Source organism: Carettochelys insculpta, chromosome 5 (genome assembly GCF_033958435.1).
Source record: "Carettochelys insculpta isolate YL-2023 chromosome 5, ASM3395843v1, whole genome shotgun sequence".
Taxonomy (NCBI): domain Eukaryota; kingdom Metazoa; phylum Chordata; order Testudines; family Carettochelyidae; genus Carettochelys; species Carettochelys insculpta.
In genome coordinates, this window is record NC_134141.1 from 129607063 (window position 1) to 129625356 (window position 18294).

At 50.0% G+C, this 18294-nt stretch overlaps 1 protein-coding gene across 2 annotated transcripts in view; it reads left to right on the forward strand.

The window, feature by feature from the left end:
- The first annotated feature begins 533 nt into the window (after positions 1 to 533).
- LOC142013921 (gamma-secretase subunit Aph-1b-like) overlaps positions 534 to 18294 on the forward strand; it is a 52119-nt gene continuing 34358 nt past the window's right edge. For both annotated transcript variants that reach the window (XM_074995951.1, XM_074995950.1), the window contains exons 1-2: positions 534 to 685; positions 8689 to 8859. In XM_074995951.1, coding sequence (XP_074852052.1) covers positions 573 to 685; positions 8689 to 8859 — 284 coding nt within the window. In that variant the 5' untranslated portion in view covers positions 534 to 572. The remainder of the gene's footprint in view (positions 686 to 8688; positions 8860 to 18294) is intronic.

Below are 18294 nucleotides of genomic sequence, written 5' to 3' on the forward strand. Positions count from 1 at the left end.
CTGGCCTTCGCCCCCAGGCCCGACCCGAGACCCTGCCCAGGGCTGCCCTCCGGGCCCACTCGGAAGTTGGGGGTGGGGGCGTGAACAGCAGGTGAGGGCGCCGTGCAGGGCGGGCGCTGCGGGCAGGAGCAGGGCACGGGGGTGTGGCTGCGGCACCCCACCTCTCAGGGGGTCCCCGCCGCCGCCGCCCCTGCCCTTGGGTTCCCAGGGACGGCCCTGACCCTCTCCCGGGCTGCGCCCTCTGCCTGGGCCAGGGCTGAGCTATGCCGGCCGCGGTGCCCTCTCCCGGGCGCCCAACCAGCGGGCGGCAGGAGCTCGCACCGGTCCCGGCGGCGCGGAAGGCTGCACCCCTGGGTCGGGCGGATTCCATCGCACCTAGCGAGCCCCGGGGCCGCCACAGGAGGGGCCCACCCCGACCTTGCCCTTTTAACACGGCCAGGCTGCGGGACGTGACGTCACGGGCTCCCGGAAGGGCCGGAAGCTGCGGGGCGGGGCGGGGCGGGACAGGACAGGTGGACGGAAGGAGCTGGGAGTCCTGGTGGTCCGGTCCGGTCCGGTCCGGCTCGGCCGCCATGACCCTCGCCGTCTTCTTCGGCTGCACCTTCATCGCCTTCGGGCCGGCGCTGGGGCTCTTCCTCTTCACCGTGGTGCGGGACCCGCTGCGCATCATCATCCTCATCGCCGGGTGAGTCCGTGGGGCGCGGCGGCGCCTCGGCCTCGGCCTCGGCCTCGGGGGCAGCGTGAGGCGGCCCGGCCCGGCCCGGCCTTGGGGTGGGTGGCGGGGAGCGGCGGAGGGCGGCCCGGCCCGGCCTTGGGGTGGGTGGCGGAGGGCGGCCCGGCCCGGCCTTGGGGTGGGTGGCGGGGGGCGGCCCGACCCGGCCTTGGGGTGGGTGGCGGGGGGCGGCCCGACCCGGCCCGGCCTTGCCTGGCCTTGGGGTGGGTGGCGGGGAGCGGCGGAGGGCGGCCCGGCCCGGCCTTGGGGTGGGTGGCGGGGAGCGGCGGAGGGCGGCCCGGCCCGGCCTTGCCTGGCCTTGGGGTGGGTGGCGGGGAGCGGCGGAGGGCGGCCCGGCCCGGCCTTGGGGTGGGTGGCGGGGAGCGGCGGAGGGCGGCCCGGCCCGGCCCGGCCCGGCCTTGGGGTGGGTGGCGGGGGGCGGCCCGGCCTGGGTGGGCGATGGGGGTTGGTGCGGGGGGCAATGGGGTGGTGCTCGTGGCCCGCTCTGGTGTGTGGGGCGATGCTCTCTGTGCAAGGCTGGAAGAACAGTTGTGCTTTCCAGTCTGAGCTCCCCCATGTAACGGCCCGTGTCTGATCTGCTCCGCTCCAGGGTATCAGAACAGTTGCCCTGGCAAAGGCCCAAGGTTCGTGCAGCCCTGTGCTGTGTCTGCTGAGAGCTTGTAGTGTCAGGTACCCCAGAGGAAGGGAAAATAATAATATATGAAGCTACACATTTCATGGAACTGGAAGGGATCTTGGGAGGTCATTGAGTCGAGTCCCCTGCCCCTTTTTGGCAGGAGCAAGCAACATGCTTTTTTAATCTGTTTGCACCAGATTCCTGAATGGGCTTCTTAGGGATTGAGCTCACAACCTTGGGTTTAGCAGCACGCCAACGCTCAAACCACTGACCTATCTCTCTCCCTGGAACAGAAGGAAGGGACCAGGTGGTCATCAAGAGATCCCTGCCATCACCTGTTCTTAGCTTCTGATGCTGTCCCTGCACAGGCTGGTTAGTAGGCACGGATGGACCTACTGTCCATGAATTTGTCTACCTCTTTTCATCAGATACATCTGATGAAGCAGGTTTTTGCCCACGAAAGCTTACGCTCCCAAAACTGTTAGTCTATAAGGTGCCACAGGACTTCCTGTTGTTTTTGAAGATACAGACTAACTCGGCTGGCTGTCTGATACTTCTATGTTTTACATAGTCTTGGCTTTCACAACATTTTCCGGCAAGGAGTTCTGCTGGCTGACTGTGCATTCTGTGTGTAAGTGCTGGAACTGGGGGTTGGGGGGGCAGCATGGTGTGGGGTGTTGCAGCACCCCTTGGCTTGAAGTGGTTTCTATTATATAGGGTTTACAGTTTGCTTCAGTGTTCTCAGCCTCTCCATTAGAAAAATTATTCCAGCCATCCTTGCTGTGGGACCAGGAGGTTCCAATACACAGACTGACACACAGGCAGTGGTTGTATAATTCAGTGATCCTGACTGAAGGTTGAGACAGGTTGAACATTATGGCAGTTGTGCCCTTGACTGAGCTGTTCTTTTTAGGACTCACTCTGCTCCTCCACATGGCTGCTCAGTCCTCTTGGCTGGATAGCTGGATCCAGCAGGATCATCATCCCAGCAATTGAAAATTTAAGGAACTTTTTAAATGTGGAACTTGGACTACTCAAACTGCAACCAACCAGAGCAACATACAGCCATCGTTGCTTGTGAATTGAGTCAGTTTAACATTGATACTGTTGCCTCGTCTGAAACTAGGAAAGCTTTTGGACAGGTGAGGGAGGAAGAAGGAGGAGACACCTACTTTTAGAAGGGAAAATCTTTGGATGAGCTTCGATTGCGTGGAGTGGGCTTTGCTCTAAAGAACAAGCTTGTAAGGTGCCTCTCTAAAGTACCATTTGGCATCAGTGAGTGGCTTGTCACACTCCAAGTGAGGCTCACTAAAAACCAACAGGTAACTTGTGTGAGTGCCTGTGCACCAACACTGGATGCTGATGAGAATATAACGGAAAATTTCTCCTCTGAGATGAAACCATTTTATCAGAGATCCACACAGAAGATAAGAGCATCCTTCTGGGGTATTTCAGTGCAGGTATTGGACGAGACTCAGGCCTGTGGAAAGGAAGAATTGGGGAAAGGAGGAGTCAGCAAAAGTAAGACAGATGGAAATGTACTTTTGACCAAGTTTGCTGAACATGAACTTATCACAAACAGCCTTTTCCGCTAAAAGGACAAGTTCAAAACATCTTGGAGATATCCATGTTCAGAGCACTGGTATCACCCCCACATTAAGGCTGCACAAGAAGCAGGTCAGGCTCAGGCTGAAGGTTCAAAATCTGAAAGACCCTATTAATCATGACCACTTCTAAGCAGTCTTAGAAGAAGAGCTTCCATCTGTGTTTCCGGAAGAAATTGAGAAACACTGTATCCAGCTGAAAGCAGTAATCATGGGTGCTTGTGAGGAAACCATAGGCTAAGAAACCAGAAGATCAGGACTAGTTTGACAAGAATGATGAGTTGCTTGATTTCAGCATCAGTGAGAAAAGAGTGGCATTTTTAACTTGGCAGAATGACATAAATTGTAATACAGTGTGAAGCCCATGCGAAGGCAGAAGTCCAACATAAAACCAGAGAGCTAAAGAGCAAGTGATTGACTGAGAAAGGGCAAAAACTCCAACATCTCTTGGACATCCACAATACATGTGGTTTTTTCAGTGCCATTAAGGCTGTCTACAGGCTGGGTCAGGGTCAGCCTGAGGTGTCAGATGGCATAAATCTTCTTTGCTCTAAGGATGGAACCATGCTTCTGAAGAACAACAAAGCCATACATTTTTACAGGACAGAACATTTTGGAGATCTTCTGAACCATAAGTACATGGTTGCAGATTAAGTCCTTAAGAGGACATTGGGCGATTCACTTAGGTATGAGTTTGTAGAACCCTCCAATGTGCATATGGTGTGCAATGCCTTTAAGCAGATGAAAAACCTCGTGGGAGCAAGTTCAGATGGGATCCTCACTGAAATCTTTAAAGATAGTGGACCAGAGCTAATTCAGCAGCTTTATCCAGATTTTAAGGAAGTGTGGGTAAAGGAGGAGATCGTCATTTCATTGGATCACATTCTGATTGTCACCTTTTTCAAGAAAGGGGATAAAATGGACTGTGGAAATTACCATGACATGGATCCTTGCAGCTTTTCTTCTGCCCTTGCTGTAAGAAATTTTACCAGAGTTACAGAGTGGCTTCTGACTGTGTCACAGAAATGCAGATATGATCTTCACAGCACCACAAGTGGAAGAAAAGTGTTGGAAGCAAAATCAGCCATTGTATATTGCTTTCATTGATCTAAGTAAAGTTGTTGATTGACATATTTGTAAGGACATTCAACCTTCAAAAGTACAATCCAGAGGGTATGTCAGTGTCCTAAAGTTGCTTCGCATCAGCGTGAAAGCAACTGTTGTGAGTAGTGCTGGCTCCCAGAGTGAATCTTGCACAATACAAACAGGGCTGCATCATTACCCCAGCCATGCTTGTGGTTTTTATTGCCATCTTTCTTTATCTAATTGCTGGGATGCTCCCTGCAGACATTGCAATTAATTCTATAATGGATGGAAAGATGTTCTGGCTTAGTGGGCTGAAAGCTAAGAGGAAGATTTCCGCCATATCTATGGTGGAACTTCAGTATATTTGCTGACAGTGCAGTTTTCGCCTGCTCTGCAAAAGATTTTCAAACTGTCCTGAACATGTTTGCAAATACTTACACATTTCTTGGTTTCATTCTCAACATCAAAAAGACCACAGTGCTCCATCAGCCCTCTCCAAATGAGGTACCACATGCTCCATCTATTTAAATCAGTAGAGAAGTACTAGAAAATTATGACAATTTCTTCTACGTTGGAAGTCCTCTCTCTCGTCCAAGGCAGTTAGTCATGTAGAAATCCAGCACTGTCTGAGCTGTGCCAGTGCAGCCTTTGCTCCATTACAGGGTTTTTGAAGGTCACAACATTCAAACAGACATCAAGGTTCTTGTTTACCAAGCTGTTATTCTCCCAAAATTGTTGAATGGGTCTGAAACCTGGACAACCTGCTGATCTCATTTTGTAAGTTCTTCATGCATCATCAATGCTGCCCCCACAAGATCTTGAAGATCAAATGGGAAGACAGATGCACCAGCATTAGTGTTCTGGAAGAGGTAAAGGCCGCCAGTGTCAAGGCAATGATTATCTGTCAGCAACTCCACTGAACTGGCCATGTTGCCTGGATGCCAGACCATAGCCTGCCAAAACTGGTCCTGTTCTCTCAGCTGAAAGAAGGTCACCGTCACGTGGGAGAACAATGGGAGTGTTATAAGGACTTGCTGAAGGATACATTTAAAGAAGTGCAGTATTGACATTGATGCTTGGGAGATGCTTGCCCAGGATTGCTCAAAATGGAGAGAAGTCCTGTGTGATGGTCCCCTGCATTTTGTACTTGCCCACTGACAAGCTGAGGAGGAAAGGAGGCACAGGAAGGAGGAGAGACTGGCCTTTAGTCATGGTGAGCAGCCTTCTGCCATACCTGGAAACATCTTTCCTCACTGTAATAAAACTTGTGGTTCAAGGATAGGCCTCATCAGCCACCTGAGGATCCACAACTTCCAGGGGAGATGATCATGCCTGGCAAGGAGTGATCCGCCATCACCATCAATTTCCTAAATAGTCTTGAATTTATCCTTGCCCAGTTTTGGCTAGCATCCGTTCCCCCTTATTTAATTATGAATCAAGGTAGTTTGCAGTGTTGGTCCCACGATAATAGGGGGACAAGGTGGGTGGGGTAATGTCCTTTATTGGACCAGTTTCCACCAGGGAGAGAGACAAGCCGGTGAGCTCATACGGAGCCCTTCTTCAGCTCTGGGAAAGGTACTCAGCATGGAGACAGCTTCTCTCACCAGCAGAAGTTACTCCAATACAAGATATTGCCTTATCTTGTCTCATCAAGCTAGGTTGCTAGGATCCATAAACACATGCTGATTAGCATGAACTGTATCACCTTGCTTTCTTTATTAGCTGAGACCTGCACCAGTTAGTTGTTCCATTATTGTGCTTAGGATCAGTGTCTGCTGACAAGCCCCTGATTACCCAGGTCACGCTGTTTACCCTTTGGATATATTGGCACAATATTTGCTTTCTTTCAGCCTTCTGCCCATACCCCAGCATTCCAGGGTATATTGAAAATCAGCAGTGATGGTCCAAACTGCTCCTCAGCTAGGGCTTTTAAAGCTCTTGAATTCAACTTGTCTAGACCTGTTGTTTTTAAATATCTGTTGTAGTTGCTGTGTAGCATTCTTCTGAGAAAGCAGTGGAATGGAAAGAGTGATATTGTGGTTGTACGATGAGTCGACAACATGTCTTCCACATACAAATCAGAATGTTTACTTAACTCTTCTTCTGCATTCTTAATAGTGCCTTTTTATTTATTTATTTATTTATTTATTTAAAAAAAAAAAAAAAAAAAAAGAGGAGCCAGTACTCGGCCAGTCCCATGGCTGGGGCTGCTGAGATGCTGGAAAAAAGCACTGATAGGTCTTCCATTTTCATTAAGTACGGGACCAATCCATTGTCAGGATTCTCCTTCCAATGATATTTTCAAAGCTCTTTGCTGGTAACATATGTCTGCTTGTTTCCTGTTTCAGTGTTCTGTGCTTCCTAATTTGATTTAAATCCATTTGTCTGCTTCTTCTTTCTTCCATTTGTTGTGTATTGTTTAATTTTTGTAAACTAGAACACAGGACATATTATAATATAGGCAGTTATATAAAGCAGGGCCTGAGAGAAGGTGCTTTCAGGTCTGGGTGTATTTTCTGTGAGTCGGACCAGCAGCAGTCCCCTGTGCCCCAAAAGAAGGATCTGGAGCAGCCTGGGTCAGAGAGGATACAGGAGCCTAGGAAGCAAGAGCTGAGCCTCACTGGAGAGCAGCTAAGATGCAGACAGCTCCACATCGGGGGATGCTCTGTGGGACAGTTCACTATTCTCTTGTGCTGTCATTTACAGCAGTGTAAAGTGTACCTTTGTATCCTGAAATAGCAACACCATGGCTTTTCGCGGAGCCTGAAATAGCACTGCTTTGCCAGTCCCACTACCCCTGCTCATGAGACAGGCAATGGAACTTTTGAAATAGCCCCTTATTGCAAACTTTGGTGCTGTAGAGACAGCAGGGTAGCCAGGTGACAAGGCAGCAAGAGAGGCCAGTGCCATTTTGAGTGGTGGGGAATGAGAGCTGCCATCGGGTGGGGGAAGGAATGCAGCTGCGGAAGGGCAGTGTTGAGAGCCCTGTTGTCTGGAACATTAGGCAAAGTGAGACAGCCCTGGCTGGGGCTGAGGATGTTGCTGCAGGGCTCTTCCTGTCAGTGCTGTGACGCTGTGTGTACTGGGCATCAGCCAGCGTTCCCTGTAAGCTGAGCGCTTGGGTGGCCACTCAGGAGAGGTTCAAGTGCTAGGTAGCAGAGCACCCACAGCTGGCAGCATGTGTTTGTACTGGTAGTGCACATGCCTCAGTGCCTGTAACAAAACTTATTCCACACTTGGATATAAAAAATTAGAGGGAACTCTGTCTGTAGCCCCCAGCTCTGTGGGCCAGCAGCCTCTGGAAGCTGCATTCCCTTGCTGCACTCCAGTGCCGGAGACCATGTGACCTGTGGTGATGGGGATGAGTGTCTTTGGCTCACCACAGGGTGTTGCAGGTGTTTGCTGTGTTCTGCTCTGAGTGCTGTCTGCCTCAAATGGGACATTAATTGCCCTAGCCTGCTCCCTGGCTGAGGAGCAGCAGAACCTCCACCTGGAGGGGCAGCTAAGGGCCTCAGGCCTTGCGCACTCTATGGCTTGAGGGTGTGTCTATCGTGCAGAGGGCACTGGATGCAGGTGCCTTTGCCCCCTCATTGTAGGGTTCTGACTTGGGTCCACAGTAGGTTTTTCTCCCACTTTCCATGTTTCTGTGCCCCTCCCTTGCTCTGGGCACTACATCCTGCTTCTCTGAAGAGCTGCTGCAGTCATTGTTAGGAGACCACCAGGCCTGTGCCTGGAGGAGCCTAGCACATGATCTATCATGCTCTCGCAGACAGATGTCAGCACAGATTAATCCTCTTGGCTGGTATGCAAGAGTCATGCTGCTGTGGTCAATGTTCCCCCTACGTAACCTTGCCTTGCCCCCTACAGGGGGTTCTGCTCTTGTGTGCGCAATGGCTCTCCCTGCCTCTCCTGGCACTCGGTCTGGGTAGGAGAGAGTACCCCATAGGCATGATACTCAGATCATGCCCTCTGAGGTCAAAGACTCGTGTCTTTCTCTGGCCCTGGAAGCTGCGAAGGGTCCCAAGGACCATGCCAGTTTGTCTGAAGTAAAATAACGGGTTTGGCAGTGTTACAGAAATGGGGGAGCACAGAAGAGAGAGTGACCAAGCCCAAGTGTGCCCTAGGTTGATCCAACCCTCCTATCATACTGATGGCAATGTGGGTTCAGTGGCAGAGGAGAAATTGGTCTCCCACGAAGCTGCCTGTTTGGCAGCACCTCTCAGGGAACAGTTGCAGGCTCTTGCCAGCTTCCCCATATTTTCTGAGGGGCGTGCCATACCTTACCTCTTTCCCCCTAGACATGCTCAGTGTGGGTCTTGCTGGGTACCTGCTTGGGTCATTGCACAGGGACTCCAGCTCATTTGCCCAGTTGTAATGCTCCTAAGAGGCCCTAGCTGAGATCACTTTTGTGAGCAAGTTAATGGGGCGGGCCCCACCCTCAGCAGGTGGAAAGACAATGGTGCTTTGGAGATTTCCATCAACTGAGACTCTCTTCACGAGTGGCCGTGCCTCTCCCCCTTGCTCTGCTGAGCTGACCATGCCTGGGAGCTGCTCACCTCTGATGTGCCAGTAGTGGGGTCCTTTCTACACCACCCAGCACAGGAAGCAATACAGCGTGCTGCAGGTTACTAATTACCTCTCTCTTTCAGGGCCTTTTTCTGGTTGGTCTCCCTGCTCCTGTCATCACTAGTCTGGTTCGTTGCTGTTAAATCCAGTGATCCAGGAGATGAACCACTGCAGAAGGGCCTCCTGATATTTGGGGTCCTGTTCTCCGTACTCCTACAGGAGGCGTTTAGATTTCTTTACTACAAGCTGCTCAGGTAAGGAGTCGGATGGCACCTCTCGCCACCTGCCTTGATAGACTGTCATTCGGAGCTGTAGGTCTCAAAGCCAGACTTTGACATTCATGCTGCTGCCCCTCCCTGCTTATCTGTTTCATCCACCTGACATCTCTTAGTACATGTTTATGCTGTGAGTTCTCTGGCACTGGGACAGTTTTTTTTAGTTTTGTTTTTGTTACAGGTGTGTAGACCGCCCAGCCCTCCCACGAGATGTATAATATAGAATAGTAATTCTCATAAATTCATCTAAAACCAGAATGTCCATTAAATAATCTGGTCCGAGCTTCTGAACAGCACAGCCCATTGAATTTCCCCCATTCCTCCTGCCCTTAGCCCAGTAACTTGTCCTTCTTGAAGCTGCTTTCAAATGTCAGTTGATGGTGAGTGCATGGCTGACCATGGAAGTTTGTTGCAATAGTTCAGCAGCTTCACTGTGATACATTGATGTGTAATTCCTAATTGGAATTTGTCCAGCTTCAGCTGCCAGCTGTTGATTCTCATTCTTCCTTCCTCCGTGAGATTAAATAGATGGGCACTACATTTGCCTTTTTCCAGTCATCAGGGACCTCTCCCGATCTCCACGAGTTTTCGGAGGTAATAGCCAAAGGCTCTGCAGTTACATCTGCCAGTTCACTCAGTACCCTTGGCTGCATTAAATCTTTTCTAAATAGCCCTTAACCATTTTTTTCCCCCACGGAGGGCTGCCCACTTTCTTCCCATAGTGCATTGCCTAGTACCGTAGTCTGGGAGCTGACCTCCTCTGAAGACAGAGGCAAAAAAAATCATAGTAGTTCTGCTTTACCCACATCTTCCATTACCAGTTTACCTCCTTCATCCAATGATGGCCCCACCCTCCCTGCTCACCCTCTTATTGTTAACATGTCTGTAAAAACTCTCCTTGTTATCCTTCTCATCCTTTGCTAGCTGCAGTACCAGTTGTGCTTTCGTCTTCCTGATTACTCTCCTGCAGTCTCCAGCAATAGTTTTATACTCCTCAGTCATATAAGTTGCCATTTCGTATATACATCTCTTTTTGAGTTTAAGCTCACCAAGGATTTCCCTGGTAAACCAAGCTGGTTGCCTACCTTTTTGCTTTTCTTACTGTGCATCAAAATGGTTTGTTCCGGATGCTATATATCCTAAGCAATAGCCACAAGGGTCTTCATCAGTAACCGTGGGCACAGCACCCATTGGTGTCTGATGCCTCTCTCACTATTTCCTTCCGTAAAAGGAGCAATCAAGGAAGATAATGCCATTGCAGAAAAACTAAATGATTTCTGTGCTTCAGTCTTCATGGCTGAGGATGTTAGAGAGATTCCCAAGTCTGAGCTGTCCTTTATAGGTGACAAATCTGAGGAACTGTCCCAGATTGAAGTGTCATTAGAGGAGGTTTTGGAACTAATTGATAAGCTAAACAGTCACAAGTCTCTGGGACCAGATGGTATTCACCCAAGGCTTCTGAAGGAACTCGGATGTGAAATTGCGGAACTATTAACGGTGGTTTGTAACCTATCTTTTAAATCGGCTTCGGTACCCAATGATTGGAAGACAGCTAATATAACACCAATATTTAAAAAAGGCTCTAAAGGAGACGCTCGCAATTATAGACTGGTAAGCCTAACGTCAGTACCGGGCAAATTAGTAGAAACAATAGCAAAGAATAAAATTGTCAGACACGTAGAAGAACATGATCTGTTGAGCAAAAGTCCAACATGGCTTCTGTAAAGGGAAGTCATGTCTTACTAATCCGTTAGAGTTCTTTGAAGGGGTTAACAAGCATGAGGACGGGGGGATCCAGTAGACCAGAGTATACTTAGATTTCCAGAAAGCCTTTGACATGGTCCCTCACCAAAGGCTCTTATGTAAATTAGGTGGTCATGGGATAGGAGGAAAGATCCTTTCATGAATTGGGAGCTGCTTAAAAGACAGGAAACAAAGGGTAGGAATAAATGGTAAATTTTTCACAATGGAAGTGGGTAACTAGTGGTGTTCCCCAAGGGTCAGTCCTGGGACCAATCTTGTTCAACTTTTTCATCAATGGCCTAGAGAAAGGGGTAAGCAGTGAGGTGGCAAAGTTTGCAGATGACACCAAACTGTTCAGAATAGTCAAAACCAAAGCAGACTGTGAAGAACTTCAAAAAGATCTCAGCAAACTGAGTGATTGGGCAGCAAAATGGCAAATGAAATTTAATGTGGGTAAGTGTAAGGTAATGCACATTGAGAAAAATAACCCCAATTATACATACAATGTGATGGGGGCAAATTTGGCTACAGTAGATCAGGAAAGGGATTTTGGAATTATAGTGGATAGTTCTGTGAAAACATCCACGCAGTGTGCAGCGGCAGTCAGTAAAGCAAATAGGATGTTAGGAATAATTAAAAAAGGGATAGAAAATAAGATGAAGAATATTTTACTTCCCCTATATAAAGCTATAGTACACCCACATCTTGAGTCCTGTGTGCAGGTGTGGTCTCCTCACCTTGAAAAAGATATATTGGCATTAGAAAAGGTTCAGAAAAGGGCAACTAAAATGATTAAGGGTTTGGAACAAGTCCCATAGGAAGAAAGGCTAGAGAGTGGGACTTTTCAGTCTAGAAAAGAGGAGAGTGAGGGGCGATATGATAGAGGTATATAAAATCATGAATGGTGTGGAGAAAGTGAATACAGAAAAGTTATTTACTTGTTCCCATAATATAAGAACTAGAGGACACCAGTTGAGATTAATGGGTAGCAGGTTCAAAACTAATAAAAGAAAGTTTTTCTTCACACAGCACGCAGTCAACCTGTGGAACTCCTTGCCAGAGGACGCTGTGAAGGCCAGGACTCTAACAGAGTTTAAAAAAAGAGCTCAATAAATGTCTGGACGTTAGGTCTATAGATGGCTATTAGCAAGGAGTAAGGTATGGTGGCTAGCCTTTTGTTGAGGGCAGGAGATGGACGGCAGAGAAAATTGCTTGATGATTGTCTTCGGTTCATCTCCTGTGGGGCACCTGAGATTGGCTACTGTCGGCAGACAGGATACTGGGCTAGATGGACCTTTGATCTGACCCAGTATGGCTGTTCTTATCTCTCCCTGTCCAGTGCTGAGTGGCTTAGTTTTTTAGACTAGCTCCGCATCAATCTGCTATATCATCTATCCATTCTCTGTGGGGTCTGACTCTCCTATTTGAACTGTCCCTTATGCCGAATACCAGGGTCTTGATTTTTCGTTTGTTGTTCATTCTGCAAATATGCCCAAATAGTTGTAGCTTCTGTTTTATAACCTTCTGCAGCAGATTCTCTTTCAGCTGTATATTTCTATATAATTCCTCATTGGTGACCTTCTGCATCTATCCTAGTCTCAGAATCTTTCTGTAACAACTCCTTTCAAATGCCAGTATTCTTTTCGAATCTTTCGTTATCACCCATGTCTCACATCCATACAACATGCTGCTGAATACACACATTTTCAAGATGCTCAGCTTCGTTCTCAAGCTAATTGCTTTTCTTTTCCAGATCTTATCCATTGCCTTCAAACTGGCTCTTGTTTTTGTTATTCTAGTCGCTATTTCCTCTTTACAGTCTAGATCATACGTTATGTTGCTCCCCAGATATGTGAACTTCTCTACGTTTTCTAGTTCATACCATCGGCACTGATCTTCCTTCCTATTTCCTTATCTCCAAATACCATTGTTTTGTTTTATCGATGTTCATAATCAGTCTGTACCGCTTCCCTTCTTCGTTTAACACTTGCAGCATTTTCACTAGCTTCTCCTCATCTTCCTCAATGATAACTATGTCATCCGTGAACCTCAAGTTGTTAATTCTTTTCCCGGGCACAGATATCCCTTCTACCTCTTCCTTGATCTTGTCCATCGCTCTCTCCAGATGTGCGATGAAGATACTTGGCGATCTTGTCTCTCCTTGTCTCGTACCTCTACTTGTTTTAAACCAACTTCCCAACTCCCTGCATGTCCTCACTGCTGCCTCTGCATTGTCATTGATATCCTTCAACAACCGTATCAGTCTGCTATCCACTCCATATGACTCCAACACTGCCCAAGTCTGTCAAATGCCTTTTGAAAATCGACGAAGGAAGTGTATACGTTCTTTTTCTTTTGTCGAGCTTTCTCCACTATCAGTCTTGGTGCCAATATCTGCTGTATGGTATTTCTATCTTTTCTGAACCCCGCTTGCTCGTCTGCTGTATGTTTTTCTATCTGCGATTTTAGTCTCTCAGTCACTGTCATCATCAGCACCTTGGGTCTTGCCTCTTCCTTAATGCCATTGGGTACCACCCTTCTCCTTGGTTACCTGGGGCAGCTGTGCTTCCACCTTCCGCTTTAGGCCTAGGTACTATGAGTGCAGGTGCGTGTTGGCAGGACTGTCGCGAGGAAGCAGGACGTGCTGCATTAAGGGCGAGAAGACGATGTGGAAGAGGCAGAATGGGTGGATTTCTCCATTGCTGGGAGCTGCTGGGACTGTGGAAATGTGGTACTGGGTCTCAAGGGGCTGAGTGGTGCTGGGGCTGACTTTGATGTGCTCATGCTGCTGGGGGTGGGGAGTTTGGCTTTTCTGTGTTAAAGCCGCTGTGGGGATTTCTCCTCAAGGGACCTTCATGTTCCTGCTGCCGTCTTGAAAGAGGTCACTTTCTTTTCCAAGTGAGAATCTTTGCTGCATCTCCCAACTGCATTGCTTCCATAGCGCTCTATTTCACTGGAACCTAGTGGCTATTGGTGCTCCAGGTACTCATCTTTCCAGGATTTTTTTGGCTTCAAACTTACACTTGGGGTCTGCTTTTTGTACCCCATAATTTTGGCTCAACTGGCTACCTTGACCTGGCCCCTGCTTGCGGAGGCAGATTCCTGTTTCACGGCACTAGTGCAGTGGTTCTATGCTGGCACCCATTTAAGGATCTGCCCAGAACACCTCTCCCCTTCAGCTGCACCTGACTGTTCCTCTGCATCATGGGCAACAGTGGTCATTAGAGCAGGCCTGAGGCAGCCTGAATGTATACCAGGGACTTGTCTGATGCCTGGCCAGTCCCAGAATCTGTGGTCTGCAAAGACTGTCTACGGCCACCTTCCCCTCCTCTTGCAAGCTCAGTTCAAAATCCCGGCCAGAGCTGTGGGAGGGATAAAAGCTGGGAGACCTGGCTGGCAGACCTGCTCGCCAGATTCCAAAAGCGGAAGGGGTTTTCTTTTGTGTCTGGGGGAAGGTCTTTCAGTGGATTTAGGGCAGAGCCCTGAAGCCTAATGTTGGCTGAGCTTGTAGAGATGATCGGCAATGTCTGAGACATCACCATGCCATGGTACCATTCTGAGCTAAAAGGCTCAGAGCTGTGTAAAGCACAAAGAAGCAGTTACTTAGAAGATCTCATCAGCAGACAGATTCTGTGTTCTTTAGATTCTGGTCTTTGATTTAGGACGCCCCAAGGACTCTGGAGGGTGCGATACCCTGGCCTTTGTGGTTCACAACTCCACTTGCTTCACACACTGCTGCTGGGCTCAGCTGAAGAAGAATGTTTATAGAAGGTCTCTTCAGACTTTCTGGGGTAAGGATGGGTGCTGGAGCCCCTCTGTTCACCTGGTCTAACACTCACCTTCTGAGTGCCTGAGTTGCATTTGCTGCAGTAGCTGCTAGGTGGTGATTGTATATTACGAAAGTGATGCTGGGTTGAGCTGGGGTTCTGGTGGCAATTGATTTGATCCTGAATGTTTGTTTGCACAAGGCTCCTGGGCCTTGCCTGGAACCACAGAGTCACTCTTCTAGGACTTGCATCCCACCCTGTTTTCACAGCCCTGAGTCACATCAGAGTGGGGTGAGGCTAGAATGGGTCGTCATGATCCTGCACTCTGATCCTTGCCCAGTGTCCCCTGTGTGAACCTCAGAATATCTGTTCCAGGTCTGCCATCTGTAGGGGGGGGCCCTGCTTCCCGGGTGCTGCTGGGCTGGCTCCCTGAGTGGAGGGAGCTGTGAAGCAGGTCAGCTCTACAGCTTCTCCTGTCGTTCTTCCCCTGACTCAAGCAGGTCGGATCCAAGGCTCTCAAAGCATTCACGAGCGCTGTTGAACTCAGCCCTTTGGCCCTTCAGAGCAGGATGGAATAAACGGCCCATGTTAGGAGGTGGGGAAGGAGGCAAGAAGTGTGGTGGACCTCCAGCTGCTACCAAAACCCAGGTCTGACTCCCATTCCTGGGCTGGAGAGCAGCCTGGCTCCTGTGTAATCTGAACATTGCATCGCACAGCCCCTGGGACCTCATTGGCGCTTCCAGTCAGTGCAGCTCTCCTGGAGTTTGTCTGGAGCCCCAAGAGTCCAGGCGACCCATCAAGCAGGTTGACATTGATGCACCAGGGTGTCCCTGCTTCAGAGACAACCCTCCCCCACTCCTGGGGATTAGTGCTCCCTTACACATCTTATCACTTATACATGGAGCTACTCCTCTCATACAGCTGGAAGGGACCTTCGGAGGCCATAGGGTGCAGGCCCCCGCCCTCGCGGCAGGGCCAAGCACCATCCCTGACAGATATTTTTGTTAATCTGTTTGCCCCAGACCCCTAAATGGCCTCCTCAAGGATTGAGCTCACAGCGCTGGGTTGAGCAGGCCAGTGCTCAAACCGAGCTATCCCTAACCTCCTCACAGGTGCATGCAGCCTGCTCTGACCCCTGCCCAACCACCAGCATAGCCCTGATCTGGGTGAAGTCTGAGCCCTGCCCTCAGGGCATCATCTATCCCCCATCAACCTTCAGGGCACTGGAGGGCACCAGGGACTGCTGCCCCCTGCTGGGCAAAGGGTGCCTCTGAGATCACAAACCCTCGTGCGTGACACGAATGGGGCCATCGTGCAGTGTGCTGCACAGCTCTATGCAAGAAACAGTCCCTGCCCCCAGGAGGAGATGGTCTGAACAGACAAAGGGCAGCCCATATGTTGGTGCCAGCTGTACCACAGCAGGGAGGGGCTCCAGCCACAGGAGCACTCCCGAAAGTGGACTCCCCTGTGCTCTGGCACAGCAGAGGCCAAAGGGGCCAATAGAAAACCTGAACCATTGGAAAAGGGTAGACTATAATACACACCTAGTGCAGGGCTGCTATTCAGCCCAGGGCACGGCTGTGCCTCGGAACCTGCATGCAGATCTGGGGGCCCAGTTCCGCAGGGGTGCAGTGGAACTGGGTAAGTTCCACAGCAGGGCAACAAAGAGGATCCAGGGTGTGGAACAGCTTTCATACAGGCAAAGATTTAAAATCCTGGTTGTGATCAGCTTAAAAAAGAGGGGAGACCGTGAGAGCACTTGGCCAGAGCACAGCGAGCGTGGAGAACAGGACGAGGGAAGCGCTCTTTACCTCAGAAGTATCATCAGAGCCAGAGTCGCCCAGGGAAGGGGATGGGCAGCAGGTTCTCAGCTGGTGAAAGGCAGTATTTCTTGAAAGAGCGCACAGTCACCCTGTGGAACTCCTCGCTGCAGGATGGTGTGAAGCTGAACATGAATTGGAAAAGCCCCTGGAGGGCAGGTTCACGACTGACTGTTGGCCAAGAGGGTCAGGGATGCCCCCTAGGAGTCGCACTACACCTGTGGCTCCCAGAAGCTGTGAGGGAGAGATGGGGGATGTGTCGCTCCAGAATTTCCCTGTTCTGCACATTCCCTTGCAGTACAAGGGAATGCAGTCTGGTACAGTCAGAGCCAGGACACTGGCCTGGATGGACTTTGGATCTGATCCAGTACTGCGGTGCCTATGGCAGACACCAGCCAATGCCAGTGCTGGGAACAGAGCCCAGGTGCTAGGCTAGACTGGGATTCCAGTCTCAACTCTTCCAGCTCCTTTCCCCCACCCAGCCGCCATGTCCGTCCTGCAGCTGTCCTAGCCGCTACCCCCTCCTCACTGGGGAAGGCTGGAATGGCGGGGGCAGGGCCGTGGCACTGGAATGGTTCTGGGGGGTGGGGGTGCTGAGCTGCGCCCTCCCCCCCTTCGTCCTAGTTGCTCCTTACAGCTGGGGCTGGGGGCTAAATGGAATGCTGTGCAGGCAGCTGGTCCCAGGGATGGCAGCCTGGGGTCCTGCATGGGGGGTGGGTGGCTGTGCCCGAGGCCAGCTGTGAAGCCCCCAGGCAGGCGTGGACCCAGAGGCCAGGACGCTGTCAGTGCAAAACCTAGGGGTGCTGCAGCACGCTGCACTCTTACTTTTGTGCCTGTATGCAGGGAAGATGCTTCGTTGCAAACTATATAGCATGGAGAATGTGGGTTGGTTAGGACTGGCTGGGAGAGATGGCTGGGATGGTGGGAGGTCAGGGAAGCCATGAGGGAGTGGGGCACCAGGAAGCAGCAAGCTCATAAGCCTGAACCAGTTGGCAGTGAAGGGCTGGGGCTGGTTCCAAGCACTGCAGCATTTCTCCATTCTGTATCAATCTCCCCAGTCATGCTTGGTCTCGCACTGTGTGGCCCAGCGAGGCGGTGTCAGAGCCTGACCTAGAACCCAGGATTCTTAGCGTTTGAGGCCACGGGTTCATCAGTCTGCCCCTCTGCAGAGCACAGGCCAGTGACTGCACAGTTAGTCCTGTGTTGCCCCATTTACTGCCACCCATGGGTTCTTTTCTGATTTTCTCTGCTCAGTGACAGAGCTCTTTAGTACCCTGTGTCTTCTCCTGAGGAGAGGCCTTATTTGTCTCTTTGTGATAATCTCAACAGGCCAAGCTCTTTGTCCCTCACTGTCAGGCATTTTTCTAGCTCTTGGGTAATTTTTGTGGTTCTTCTCTGCACTTCAAACATCAGTGCCGTATAAAGGGGTCAAATAATCTACTTGATTATCATCTGTTTATACATAGCTGACTACAGTGGTCCCCTCTTGCCTTAGGGTCTCTGACTCTGTCTGACCACCTACACCGCACAGGGCAGAGAATACCCTGAAAAACTTCTGCAGCAGGGCTTTGAGAGAAACATTGCATTTGGATGTCACAATTGTCAGCAATCCATCCTAGCTCTTGGCAAGCTGTGCTAATGGTGTAATAGGGGTAGTTTTTTCTGGGCACTGCTGAGGGGGTCAAATCAGGGCAAATTGCTTAAAACAGGGCTGCTATCAAAACTGGGGGGGCCTCCACTCTAAGGCCCTAAACCAGTCACACAGCACATCTGTTGCCACACTGGCCAGCAAGAAGTCACAAGCAATTTCCCTAAGATACTCCAGTATTTCTTGTGCCAGAACCAGTATCTCTCCTTGCACATATGAGAGGTTAAGAAAACCAATCTCACCAAATCCAAACAGATTCTTCTAATAGTAAAGGGCCAGCCAAATTCTTAAGTCAATGTATACCTCCGATTTTACCCAAAAGAGCACACTGCAAGTTATTTAGAATCCAACATAGAATCATAGAACATTAGGACCGGAAGGGGCCTCGAGAGGCCATCGAGTCCAGTCCCCTGCCCCGACGGCAGGACCGACCACT